Genomic DNA, 12,065 nt, shown 5'->3' on the forward strand with positions numbered 1-12,065 from the left:
TGAATGTTTAAAACCAAGAGGAGGTTGGATAGATCTGGCTGGGGTACTATGATCCCAGCACTCGTTCCTGCCCAGGGCAGGGGGTTGGACTTGATGATCTGTTCAGGTCCCTTCCAACCCTAGAAACTATTAAACTAGTTTCAGGTGCTGATGTGTGCATAATCCAGGTGCTAATCGAACTCCATTAGTTTCAGTTCAATGATAAAATTCCTAAACCTTCATATATATAGCCCAGTAACCTTGCTGAATCCTGCCTTATCTCTCCAGCTATTGCTCCATATTTGTCATTAATCTGCACAGTTCATCCAGTTTTCTAAGAAAATAAGTTACACTGTCTCCCTTTTGCATGGAACAGCTTCTCTTTTCAGTTTGGAAGAGAACACAAAATGGTGCCTAAGCATCAAAGTTGGGAGAAGAAGCATGGGATTGGGGGGAGGGGGAAGCCAGTTCTATGCAAGATTTACTTTTACTTGTAAATCAGTTGTTTTATTAAATGGAGCATTATAAGAAGAAAAAATTATTAAAAGCAATCAAGCTTGGATAATTTATATCTATGTGAAATTTCAAGTTATAGAAATTGTTAAATCCAAAGTAATAAGGTTCTGAAAGACGGTTTTAAAACTGAATTGTGTTCTAGTCGCAGCGAATAAAGAGTGTAACTACACCGTCATATCTACACCACACACATCTATTTCCTTCAGAACAACAGCTCTCTCCCTACATCTCTGCTTTGTCGGCAGCTCCTTCATTTCCTTTAGTGAAAAAGTTCAAAATGCATTTTTCAGAAGACTTGGTACTATGAGGTCTTGAGGTAGCACAATGGTGGCAATGCAACTATTTGGTTTATGTGATAAATCAACAATACAACAACCATTACCATACAATTTGGTTTATGTGATAAATCAACAATACAACAACCATTTGAGGAAAGGTGCGTCTGTAAACACAGCCTGTATGCATGTGCGATCATGGGACTGCATAAAAAGGATGGTGGGGGCAGGCATCAGGGGGTCAAGTGGCAGTGAGCAGGGATTTGGGTGCAGGGGGAGGCGCGGGGATGGGACAGTGGGCTTGATCTGGGTGACCATGGGAGGGGGGCAGATGGGGTGTTTACACTGAACTGAAGCCTACAGTGGCTATGCTAAGGTAGGGGTAACATGAACTGGGTTGCACAGATCAGAGATAATCTGATCTGAAAGCAGGGAAGGCTGCTTTCCCCACCACTTGGACTACCATAGAGGTGGTAGAGCAGATGAGTTTAAGATGATCCTCAATAGTTAGATTTTATACATGGAAATGATAACAAATTTATCATTTTCTATGTATAGAATCTAATTACTGGAGTCATATTAAATTCAAAGTTATCTTGGCTTTGGGTAAATATGGTACTTTTTACATTATATTCTAATTTTAAGAGTTATTGCATGTTTTTCTTTTTCATATTTCTTAGTTTATTTTCCAGCTTAGACTACCCAGACCTATGTTCTCCCTCGCATTCTCATCTCCTGCATACCACGCACAGAAATAAATGATCACATCCATTCCTCATGTATTAACACTTCTAACACTTCTCAGTGGAATTTATGCTCATCAAGACTAGCAGCATTAAATGAGGTGAGAAAAATAAATGAAGGAAAATGTTTCTCTCACAAGAAAAACAAATGCCACCATGATCACACACACAAAATGATAGGACACCAAGTTGCTGAACTTAGCTTTAAGAGGCAGAGATTATGAATTTATACAACACCATAGGGCCATGACTCTTTGAGCCAAGAAACACTATCAAAAACAGGAATGATAATGGATTAATTTCTTTCAGGTGTCACACTGAGGGCTGGTTATGTTGCCTGGTAAATCTAAGCGAAATAAGGTTGGTGTTTGCTGTCAGGCGAGGTGTTGGAAGTCAGTGGACCCCTTCAGAAAAACTCACTTTGTTGGCTGCTTCCATAGAAGAAAGTACGGAGAAGGCAAAGATGTCTGTTCTGACTCAACTGTGTCAGACTGAGTATAATGGTAGGGCTGTGTATGGAATTTTACATTGCTCCTGTGCTGTATCTGACTATTTAGACTGCAACTTGGGTGCTTTGCATATAAGCATTAAATTAACTCATGTGTGCATCCTATTTTCTTTTTATGTTCCTGCAACAGCTGATTCTTTCTTGGGAGCTAACAGCTTTAAATCAGTATCAACCTTTAGATACTAAGACAAACTTTTGTTTCAATGTGTCATTTACAAAGCAGACAAAAAACCTATTAATGATTGATAACTCTATTATTGTACACCTATTTATGTGGGTTCCATGTTATAGATGCCTAACAACTCATTTACAACAGGACAACAGATATTAGTCATGTCATAAATTTGTTATGGAATATAGCTTCAGAGATTTTTTAATTAAATGAATGGGTCATTATAATTATGCTGGATCACTATACAATTATACCACAAAATACTTTGGGACAGCCAAATATTGTAAATGAAATATTTTTAAAGATCTTTTTGCATCTTTTATTATACACATCACACAAGTATTCTCTTACCCATGCACCTCAAATATTAATTATGCATATGGCACGACCATTTATAAACTTCTTACTTGTTAGCCACCAAACGCATCACTGTCCAGTCTTTTGGAAACATCTCTGGTCGTATCAGAATTCGAAATACAGTAAAAATCTGCAGCAGGAAATCCTAGGGGAAGAAGAAACGACAAACTAACTCCTTGCTTCTTTGAAAAAAAGGAAAAGAAGTGAGCTCTAGAAATATTTTAACAATGAGAAACCCAAATACTAAAAACAGAAGAACCACAAATTTGTTTTGACTTCTTCCCCAGAGTACTTATTTCAGCTGATTTTTTTATTTGCTTCCCAAGAAAACTTCAAGATATGCTTACCACAGTTTTCCTGATAATGGGGGAAATTATTTAATGTGTTATTTGAGCTACAGTGACACACACAAGAGAGAAATGTCAAAAATACTTCTTGTTTCTCTGCATACACTCAAACAAATGCATTTCCAAGAGCACTTTGCAAACCAAAAAACCTCATTTTCTGAGTGCTATTAAGATCTGGATGCCTTCTTGATAATGTCCATTTTTCATTAAAATCAAGCACTCCTCTTAAAAGTGTTAAAGTTACCTATACTATATGCTGAGAAAAAAAGATAGACACACAGTTATAGAATCAATGGCCATTAAAAGTGATAGCTGTGACTGGGACTTTAAGTTCCAATCCTAGCTCTCTATGAATACCCTCTGCCTCATTTCCTCATTTCCTCCATCTGTGTAAAGGTCTGCTTGGAGTATAAAAAAACTGAGTATTTAAGAGCTGAGTATTACAATTTCCAGCATGATTCTACTCATTAAGATAACTGAACTAAAATTAAATAGTTTACTTCTTGAAGAGCTATTTAAATCTCCAGTTGTCTTTCCTGCCTGGGGCAGGGGACCAGACCAGATGATCTGAGGTCCCTTCCAGCCTTGCAATTTATGAATCTTCTCTAGAAAGAAAACTAATAGAGTGAGCCCATTCTCACTCTGTTTATTGTTGTTGGTATTTTTCTTGTAAGTAAAATGAATGCCACATCATGAAAAATATGAGTTGAGGGATTATAATTAACTGAACAGAATCAATGTAATTATGTGATTTTGAAATGTTACTATTTGAATTTGGCCATCTCAACGGAATATATTTAGTTCCCAGTATGGATTAGATGAAGATACAAGCTGGAGACTTCCCAGTAAGTCGGAATCCACAAACATGTTTTCCAAAAAAAATTATATGTGATGGACACTGTACACTGCTGACATTGGGCACGTCTCCATGAGACGCTATGGTGATGTAGCATCGGCTGGCACGAACAGTGATGTGAACTCTACTGCACAGAAGCATGGGAAAAAACCCACGCAGTGTTGGGACTGAACAGTAACGCCAGTTTAGTACTGAAGCAAGTACTAAATGACAGCGCAGTAACAACTGCTCTGTTTGGCACATGTGTAGACGTGCCCACCATTCCTTGAAACAGCACCACAAATGGGAGAATGCAGCAGCTAAGACTGGCATCCAACTTGCAAGCACCCACCAGAGTGGAAGCAGATTACATTGGCCAGACAACTTGCCAAAATCTTGTAGTGTTTACAGTATGACAGGTATAATCTCTGGCCAAAATACATTCAATTCAGTCTGAACTTTGGGACTAATTTAAACATACAAAAATCAAAGGAATTCTAGTATTTCAAGTAGTTTTCAAACATGAACAAATTTAGATACCTTAATTAAAACCCGGAGAAGTGGCACCAGCATGAATAATTTTTTTCTAACACAAATAATTTTCATAGAAAAACCCAACAAAATGTTAAAAATGGTTTGACAAGTCAAATGACAAGTTACATTAAACATGCACAGATACAAAAAATCAATTAAAAACCTCAAATGTTGGTGAAGTTAGCGATTTGCCATTATAATGTGAAGGTTGTTATAAAGAAAATAATAATTCAAAGCTAGAGAGTGAGAGAGGGCATTTGCAAGATATGTTTTAAAGACTTCAGACGAGTACATTAATCCAGGAGTTGCTGTTCTTTTTTCAAAATTATTTAATAATTGCATTTTTGGTACATATATTTATCCCACATATCCAATACATTCCTATGGGCAATGAACTTATATGTTAATCACTGGTTAAGTATTGGTGGTTTTTTTGTCTGTTAATTGGTATAAATTTGCTAGTATCCCTGAATATGCCAGCGCTATTGTTCACCAACGCTAAGGGGTCTAACACTGTAATCATCTTAAAATAAATTCTGTGGTATATATTGTGGTCAGAAGTACGCTACCTGGAGGCTCTGCATGATGGAAATGCTCATTTCTGTTTTGTGGTCTGAATAGTCAAAGTTCTTCATGAGTTTACTAGCAGGTACCACTCACGGTAAATCAGTTTCACAGTCCGTGCTTCCAACTACAATTACTTTGCCATAAACTATTGTGTAGCACTGTGTATGTGCCCTAGTGAACACATCATAATGATTCAGCAACAGACTTTAACATTAAAAAAAATTTAGCTGGCAGTATAAATGTAGCAACACTTCAACGGTTGGAGTACAGTTATAATTAATGCTTCATATTCTCAAGTGGTATCATGAGAGTAATTTCTTCTTTTTTATGTTTGGGGCAATCACACACTGTCTTTTAATATTCTTACCTGTAATTTACGTAAACTTTACTGTATTTTACACCAATTGTGACACCACTTCACAATGTCATATTTTATGTTGTTTCTTCCAGTAGCAATATTTTTTTGTATAAACAAATGGTGAACTGATGTCCTATTGTGCTTCAGTGAAAGGGACAGCCTTTGGAACAGTTATGGTCATTTTTAACATCTTCCACAAATACCTTTTTATGTATTTGACTCCCCTGCCTCCCCAAGTCAAATTGGACTGAGATTCACTCTAGGGGTACAGCACACAACTCAAGGACAGCAGGGTTAAGGGGGCCAACTTTGTACCCTTTCAATTCTGGGTTGCCTCAGTGGCTGGAGAGTCTCCTGTGGTGTAAATTAAAGAACCTGGGGGGACCTATATAACATCACAACAGCTTCCTATGACTGTCACAGTGGCCATAATGCTGTTTTTCACTTGTTGCACATACTATTTGAGTATTGTATGACAAATTGTAATCTAACAGATGTTAAACCAGTTTATCACTCGGTAAAAATGGTGAATCAGCCACAAAAAGTTGATTATTAAAACAACAACTTCTTTGTAGCACTGAACTACCCCACAATAATTTTAATGTGTAGCCAGTTGGCCTGTTACATTTTGTTACACAAGTACTCACATACATACATACAAAACAAACATAAATGTCTGCCAGGAGCCTCATTTGCCCTGCTACACTGGAGTTTGGAATTAGGGTGCATTAGGGTGCCTAACGCCTGCATTAGGGTAAATACTTCATGGCTCTGACTGGGACTTTTAGGATTTCTTATGCCACATAAAGGGGCTGGAATAGGTATAAGGATATCTGTTATAGTCTTAAATTACCATCTTGTCTTTCGCATCTCTCTTGTACGCTCACCCTGTGGTAAACTGATAAAGAAAGCCTAGGAAGACAACCAGCAGGGCCTGCTGATAACTACCTGTTATTTTTATTTTTCAATTAAAAGGAAACCGACCAAAAAACATATAGCTGTGCACATAGCTGGGATATGATTATGCATACAGTTTTCCTTATCCACTCTTCTCTGTTTCTCCTTAATTCTTGCAATCCCCACTGTTGCCTCTTGTTTTAAATTAGATTTCAGAGCTCATTGGGGTAATGGTGCTCTGATCCTATGCACTCCTATAGAACAGATATTTTAAAAAGATATTCAAATTGAGTTTGTACCTAGCAATGAAACAAAGCCATATGCTTGCTAGTATAAAATTATACTGAAAGATAATCAGAAAAAACACAATCTACATACATCATCTTATATTTTAAAAGGGACACTGATAATACATAAAGCAAGTGAACCGCTTGAAATTCTTGCCCATGAACCACCTGCTATTTATCTGTCATTTTGTACATTTTTGTTTTAATAATGTTTTTTTTCTGGTACTGCAGTGTGAAAGACTCAAACAACTTGAGGCCTGACTGAAATGCCACAGGTAATATATGCAAAGAGCTGTCAAATATACAGAAAAAATGACTTGAAGAAATGAAGGAAATCTTTTTGGATTTATTTTACTTATTTTCACTCTTTCACTTTTAAGAATCTGAAGCATCACTTATAACAGTACCAGATAAAAAAATATTTACATACAGATGCTATTTTTAAATGAGTGCTGTTCCTTTACATTAAGCAGGGTTCTATGTAGTGATCAATGACCTATATAGAGACTATATAGTATGCACTGGGGTACTAAAAAACAGCCCTGAAAACCTATAAAAATAATATTTACAAATTCTAGTTGATAATACTAAGGACCATTTTAGTTTCATTTTCACAGTGCTCTCAAGTGGAGATTTTTGTTTTCACAGGTGCTTCTGGAATGAGAAAATGTCACAAATATTGTTCAGTGCACTCATGCGACTGTTTGTATTACAGACATTTATATGGTCACCTTGGGAGTCATCTGCTCAGAAAGCAGAAATGCCTTATAATTCATGTGCCCAATCTTTCAGCCGAGATAGCAAATTAGAAAAAAAACCCTTCATAACAACAGCCTCACTGAGCAGCAAGTGCTCAAATTCAAAGGTTAGCATACATGTGACATGTATAAAATCCTGAAGCATCATGTTTTCCATATACCTTAAGTGACCAAATTGTTCAAGTACCTGGTCATTGTGAATACAGCCAAGGCAACAGTAGAACGAGCCTTTTTGCACCACCAGTGAAGCTTTGATCCCACACGATTAGAGTGACCGGTTCAATCCCCACCAAGTATCAGTTAAAATAACAGGTGCTTTTACTTTTTCAACCAATTAAGTTTTTGGTGCTACTTTTAAAAGAACACTCAAGAAAACAGCATTTATCATGAAAATTCCATATTCAAAATAAAAAAGTAGTGCAAAAGTAAGTAGCATGGCTTAATTTAGATGGCAATCTTTGCCCAAGATACTGGATAAACAAAAATAAATTGTTAATGTATCAAGGAAGAGCTGGGGTCTCCAAGAAGTTGCACTCTCTTTTTACAATACACTAGCCATGAGAAGATGTTACTTTTCTACCAAGAGAATCACTATTCTCCCAGTATAAATGAGTTAGCTCAGTTTCTTTTTGCGGAAACATGCCTCTTCTAGGAGAATCCAGACCTCAACCTGGAAGAGCTGCCTTGTGAGAGAGTTTCTATTAAAACAGTGAACATGAACACTTATACCTTCTTCCTCTCCTGGCTTCTATATTTGTCCAGCTGCTCCTTCCTCCCTGGTCTGAAGGGTTTGTGGTGCTACCTGTTGCTCCCTACCTACTCCCTAGACCAGAGTTCCCAAGCTGAGGAGCAGATGGAAGTCTTTGCCTCGATGCTCTCTGTGCTTGCCCCAGACTGAGATCATCTCAGTCTTGTGAAGATGCAAGGAGCAGAGGAGAGGGGGTAGTTAAAGACTAAACGCCAGTACTGCTTCCTCTCCCAGAATCACTTCTGGTGGTGCCAATGAACATCTGCATGCAACCACTGACTCTTTTCCCCTTTCTTTCAGTCAAAATCCTGTGTTGTACTTATCAAACTCAAGTGAAACAATAAACAATTTGCAGGCTTAATTCAGACGTAAACATTCACATATTTCTAACCATGGAGATGGAACCAGGAAAGTCCAAGACAGTAGTCACACTCATGAGAGCAGAATGAGTCTGTTGTTGTGGACTTAGGAGCTCACTTCCTGTGACCTACTTGTACTGAGGATTGAGATAATTAACTACAGCTGGTTGCCAGACCTCAACCTAGAAGAGCTGCCTTGTGAGCAAGTTTCTCTTACAACAGCGAACATGAACACATATACCTCCTTCCCCTCCTGACTTCTATATTTGTCCAGTTGCTCCTTCCCCCCTGGTCTGAAGGGTCTGACAGTATATTTGTCCAGTAATAACAAGTGCCTCCATATAAGAGTGGTGGGGGAATAAAGATGTGTCTTACATCAAACACCTCTTAAGCAATCATCCTCAAAAACATCACGTTCCTTAAGCAAGCAAGTATATAAGCAATAAACAAAAGTCTACTTCACGCAGATTCTCCCTTATCAGGAGAACTAAGAGAACCTTGTTCTTCTTGCAGTCAACTTAGGCATCTAACCAATGGGTCTTAGAGCTTATATTGTGAATATAACTGAGGTGACATCTATTTGCTTGAACTGAAGGCATGAAAGTGGCAACAGTAATACCTAAAGTTGTTATGACCACACTTACTCTCTGGGGAGTGTTTCAAGTACTTGAAAGTATTTCCTGGACAGTATCAGGGATTTACACTGTGGGGGGAAGTTTGTTCTTTTGAACCTGTTACTACTAAAAATATATGTTTCTTAAGCTATCAATCTGCCACTGCAATATACCATATTGATCCGACTGTGGCCGTGGCCCTGCCCATTCTTATAACTAGAAATGTGGTTAGTTTGTTCTGTGGGATAGGGCTGGAGAATAAGAACAGGGTGATAACAGTTCTATAGCTTTCCCTACTCTCTTTCAGAAGGAAACACAATACATACTATCCATTTACAGTATAGAAACACAAAACTACCCTTGACAGCAAGGCTTCCCAAGTAAACATGAATGTAAAACCTACACCATCGAGTTAAAAGGGTATCTAAGGAACAGATTATATTTCAGCTTCAACCCATGTAAATCAATGGTCCCTTATCTGAGGCAGATCTCCTGAACCATGAAGCATAAAAGAAGGGGGAGGGAGGGATTTAAAAGGTACAGAAATGCTGATGTGCTCCTTACCCTTAGCTCATCCTTGGCGTTGAAGCTATCAAGAAGTTGCTGGTAATGTCTGTCTGTCATTTGTCGTAAGAGTGACAAGAGGCAGGAGACAAACTCCCCCTGAGGCAAATCAAGAAAAATCTATTACATTAAACCCAAGATACAGAAAATATAACAATTAAATTTATTACATTGTAAGGCTTTTAAAATATTATGAAACTTAAAGAAAAATAGCGCTATGGATTAGAAATATCGTTTCATAGAATTTCCTTATTAAAACACAGGCCTGTGGATCTGCTTAAAGATGAGTTTGTTTTCCAAATATAATTTCCATGTTCTGCAATTTCCTCCACTTGAATCAGTACAATAACAGCTAAAACAATACAAGCATGATCCGAAAAAGTAATTATAATATGTAGTTTACATAAACAAAATTTATTTCTCTTGCATTTGTTTTTGTGCAGATTGATGGTTTAAATAGGATGAATTCTATCCTTTTACTATCAACTAAGCTTTGAAACAAAACAAACAAAAACATATAGCAGAAATTTTGGTAATAACCATTTTGTTTACCTGCAGGGACAGAAAAGATGGGGAATAAGAAGGAGGAATAAGAAGAGCAGTTTGGGATTTTTTTTAACGTTTATTTTATTGGAAAATAATCAAATAATCAAAACTGCAGTGTACTGGCTTTGACAAAACTTTCATCAAAATCGTTTTCTGAGGTCCAGCATAGAACGTCTAGTCAAACCAGGGGGAGGAAGAAGGGAGAGGAAGACAGAGGACAGGATACACATGTGCAGTATACACAGCCACCCAGGAAGAAGCTGATTACCAGGGCACTGCCAGGGTACAGGGTGGGAGAATCGCAAAAGGAGGCCAATGAAACTGGGTCTCCCCTGACCTCAGCTCTTTTGGAGTAAAGTAGTATCGTTCGGGTTTTTTTTTTCCTTGAAAACTCTGAAAGGCTTTGATTCTGTTCCAGTGCAAAACAGGAACATTTTTTTTTTTTTTAAGTCAAGAAAAGGTTTGTAGGATAGGAAATCAATTTTCGGACTACTTCTAGAGCAAAGGGGAATGATAATGTGAGAACAGGAAGAAAGGGAAAAACATATTTCAAACATTTTTCACTCATATGCCACTCATGCTTTGGGTAATTTTAACCTTTCATTAAAAATGTGAATATTTAAATCACCAGAAAAGGAAACACATTTTTACATCAAGTTAATGAACTTGAGATGTCTTTAATGGGATTTTAAAGTGGACAGACTGCTTTTACCTTGCTGTAGCTAGCTTGTAGGGAGTCAGAGCAAGGGTCAGCAATATATAGCTCACAAAGCCATTGCATCTGGCCCAAGCAGCTGGTATCTCAGTGGTATTCAGTGGCAGGAGGTTTCGCCCTCATGATGCTCTACAGTGGGTGAGTGGGCTGGGTAGCAGACAGCTTTGCCCATTCTGGGCAGTGGGGAAAAGTGGCCAGTTCCTAGCAACAGCCAGCCTTGGATCTAAGCTGGGTCACTTCTGCCAACCACAAAAAAAACTTTGTCAGCACTGAGTTAGAAGCTTTGCCTTGACAGGTTACATTGGCATAAAAATTAACCATGCCTCATTCTGCAGCAGGATTTTATATTGAGACAGTGTTCTTGAGTTTGGGTCAGGGTATAAAAACCAGCTTTTTGCATCACTGCTTTTGCAGTGATGTACTAGTACCCTCAGCCAGGAAGTCCCTTGATCTTCAGCCTCTGAATATAATCACCCAGGCTACAGCTGTTCCCTTATAAACAGGAAGCACCTTTAAATGTTCATATTATATCATCAAATTTCCTGACCCCATGTTATTTTTCCTGATCAGGAAGCTTTTTAATATTTGTGATGTTTTTCTATTTTTTGGGCTCCGAACTGAATTTAAATACATCACTGCTTGTAAAAAAATTTTAAAAAATTAAAAAAATAGACATATGAGACTACGGTTCTTTAGTTATAAAAATGTGAAACTATTTTGTTCCTCATCTTGCTAGTTTAGCTAAAATGAGTAATTCTTCCTTTCTCTTATTCTAGTCCCATGATTCTTATGCTTATGGATGCCTAATAACCCTACTTCAGAAATGGCCTCAGCCTTGCTCTCTTGGTAGTTGAGCCATTTTTCTTGGAAGTGGCAGATGTGGGTTCAATCAAATGCCTTTTTTTCCTAAATAAATGATGGCCAAAACTCTCCCTGACTGCAACTGGAGCAAGGTTGTAGGACATTAATCTCTCTCACAAATATTTTGTGAATAAGAAACTAAGCCAACCATTGTTTCAATGTCCTCTTTTAGAATACAGCCCTCTGTATGCATTTTTCTGTGATAACATCTGCTTTGTATTAAAAGTTCACACACTAAAGTTGAAGTAAAACATTTATATTATGTTACTGCATAGTGCTACTCTGCTACAAAATGACCAAACTTTGACTCAAATGACATTATCTATAGCCAAGACTGTTTAAAACGGGATCTCAAAATTGAGTTCCTTGGTCTGAGGCTGTGGAGAGGTGGAAAGCAGGCAGCAGGTACAGCTCTCACTCCAACCCCGGGAGCCAGAGCCAAAGCCACAGCAGTTGCCTGCCTCCCCATGCCTTGTATTCAAATCCAAGAAGAGGGGCTTTTTTGCCATGTTAAATGGGGGGAAA

At 37.9% G+C, this 12,065-nt stretch overlaps 1 protein-coding gene across 2 annotated transcripts in view; it reads right to left on the reverse strand.

Annotated features, from left to right (window-relative positions):
- DOCK4 (dedicator of cytokinesis 4) overlaps positions 1-12,065 on the reverse strand; it is a 405,358-nt gene that overhangs the window by 76,721 nt on the left and 316,572 nt on the right. For both annotated transcript variants that reach the window (XM_019543391.1, XM_019543390.1), the window contains exons 26-27: positions 9,419-9,517; positions 2,601-2,695 (exon numbers count right to left, since the gene is read on the reverse strand). In XM_019543391.1, coding sequence (XP_019398936.1) covers positions 2,601-2,695; positions 9,419-9,517 — 194 coding nt within the window. The remainder of the gene's footprint in view (positions 1-2,600; positions 2,696-9,418; positions 9,518-12,065) is intronic.

Source organism: Crocodylus porosus, unplaced genomic scaffold (genome assembly GCF_001723895.1).
Source record: "Crocodylus porosus isolate Cpor-Errol unplaced genomic scaffold, CroPor_comp1, whole genome shotgun sequence".
Classification (NCBI taxonomy): Eukaryota; Metazoa; Chordata; order Crocodylia; family Crocodylidae; genus Crocodylus; species Crocodylus porosus.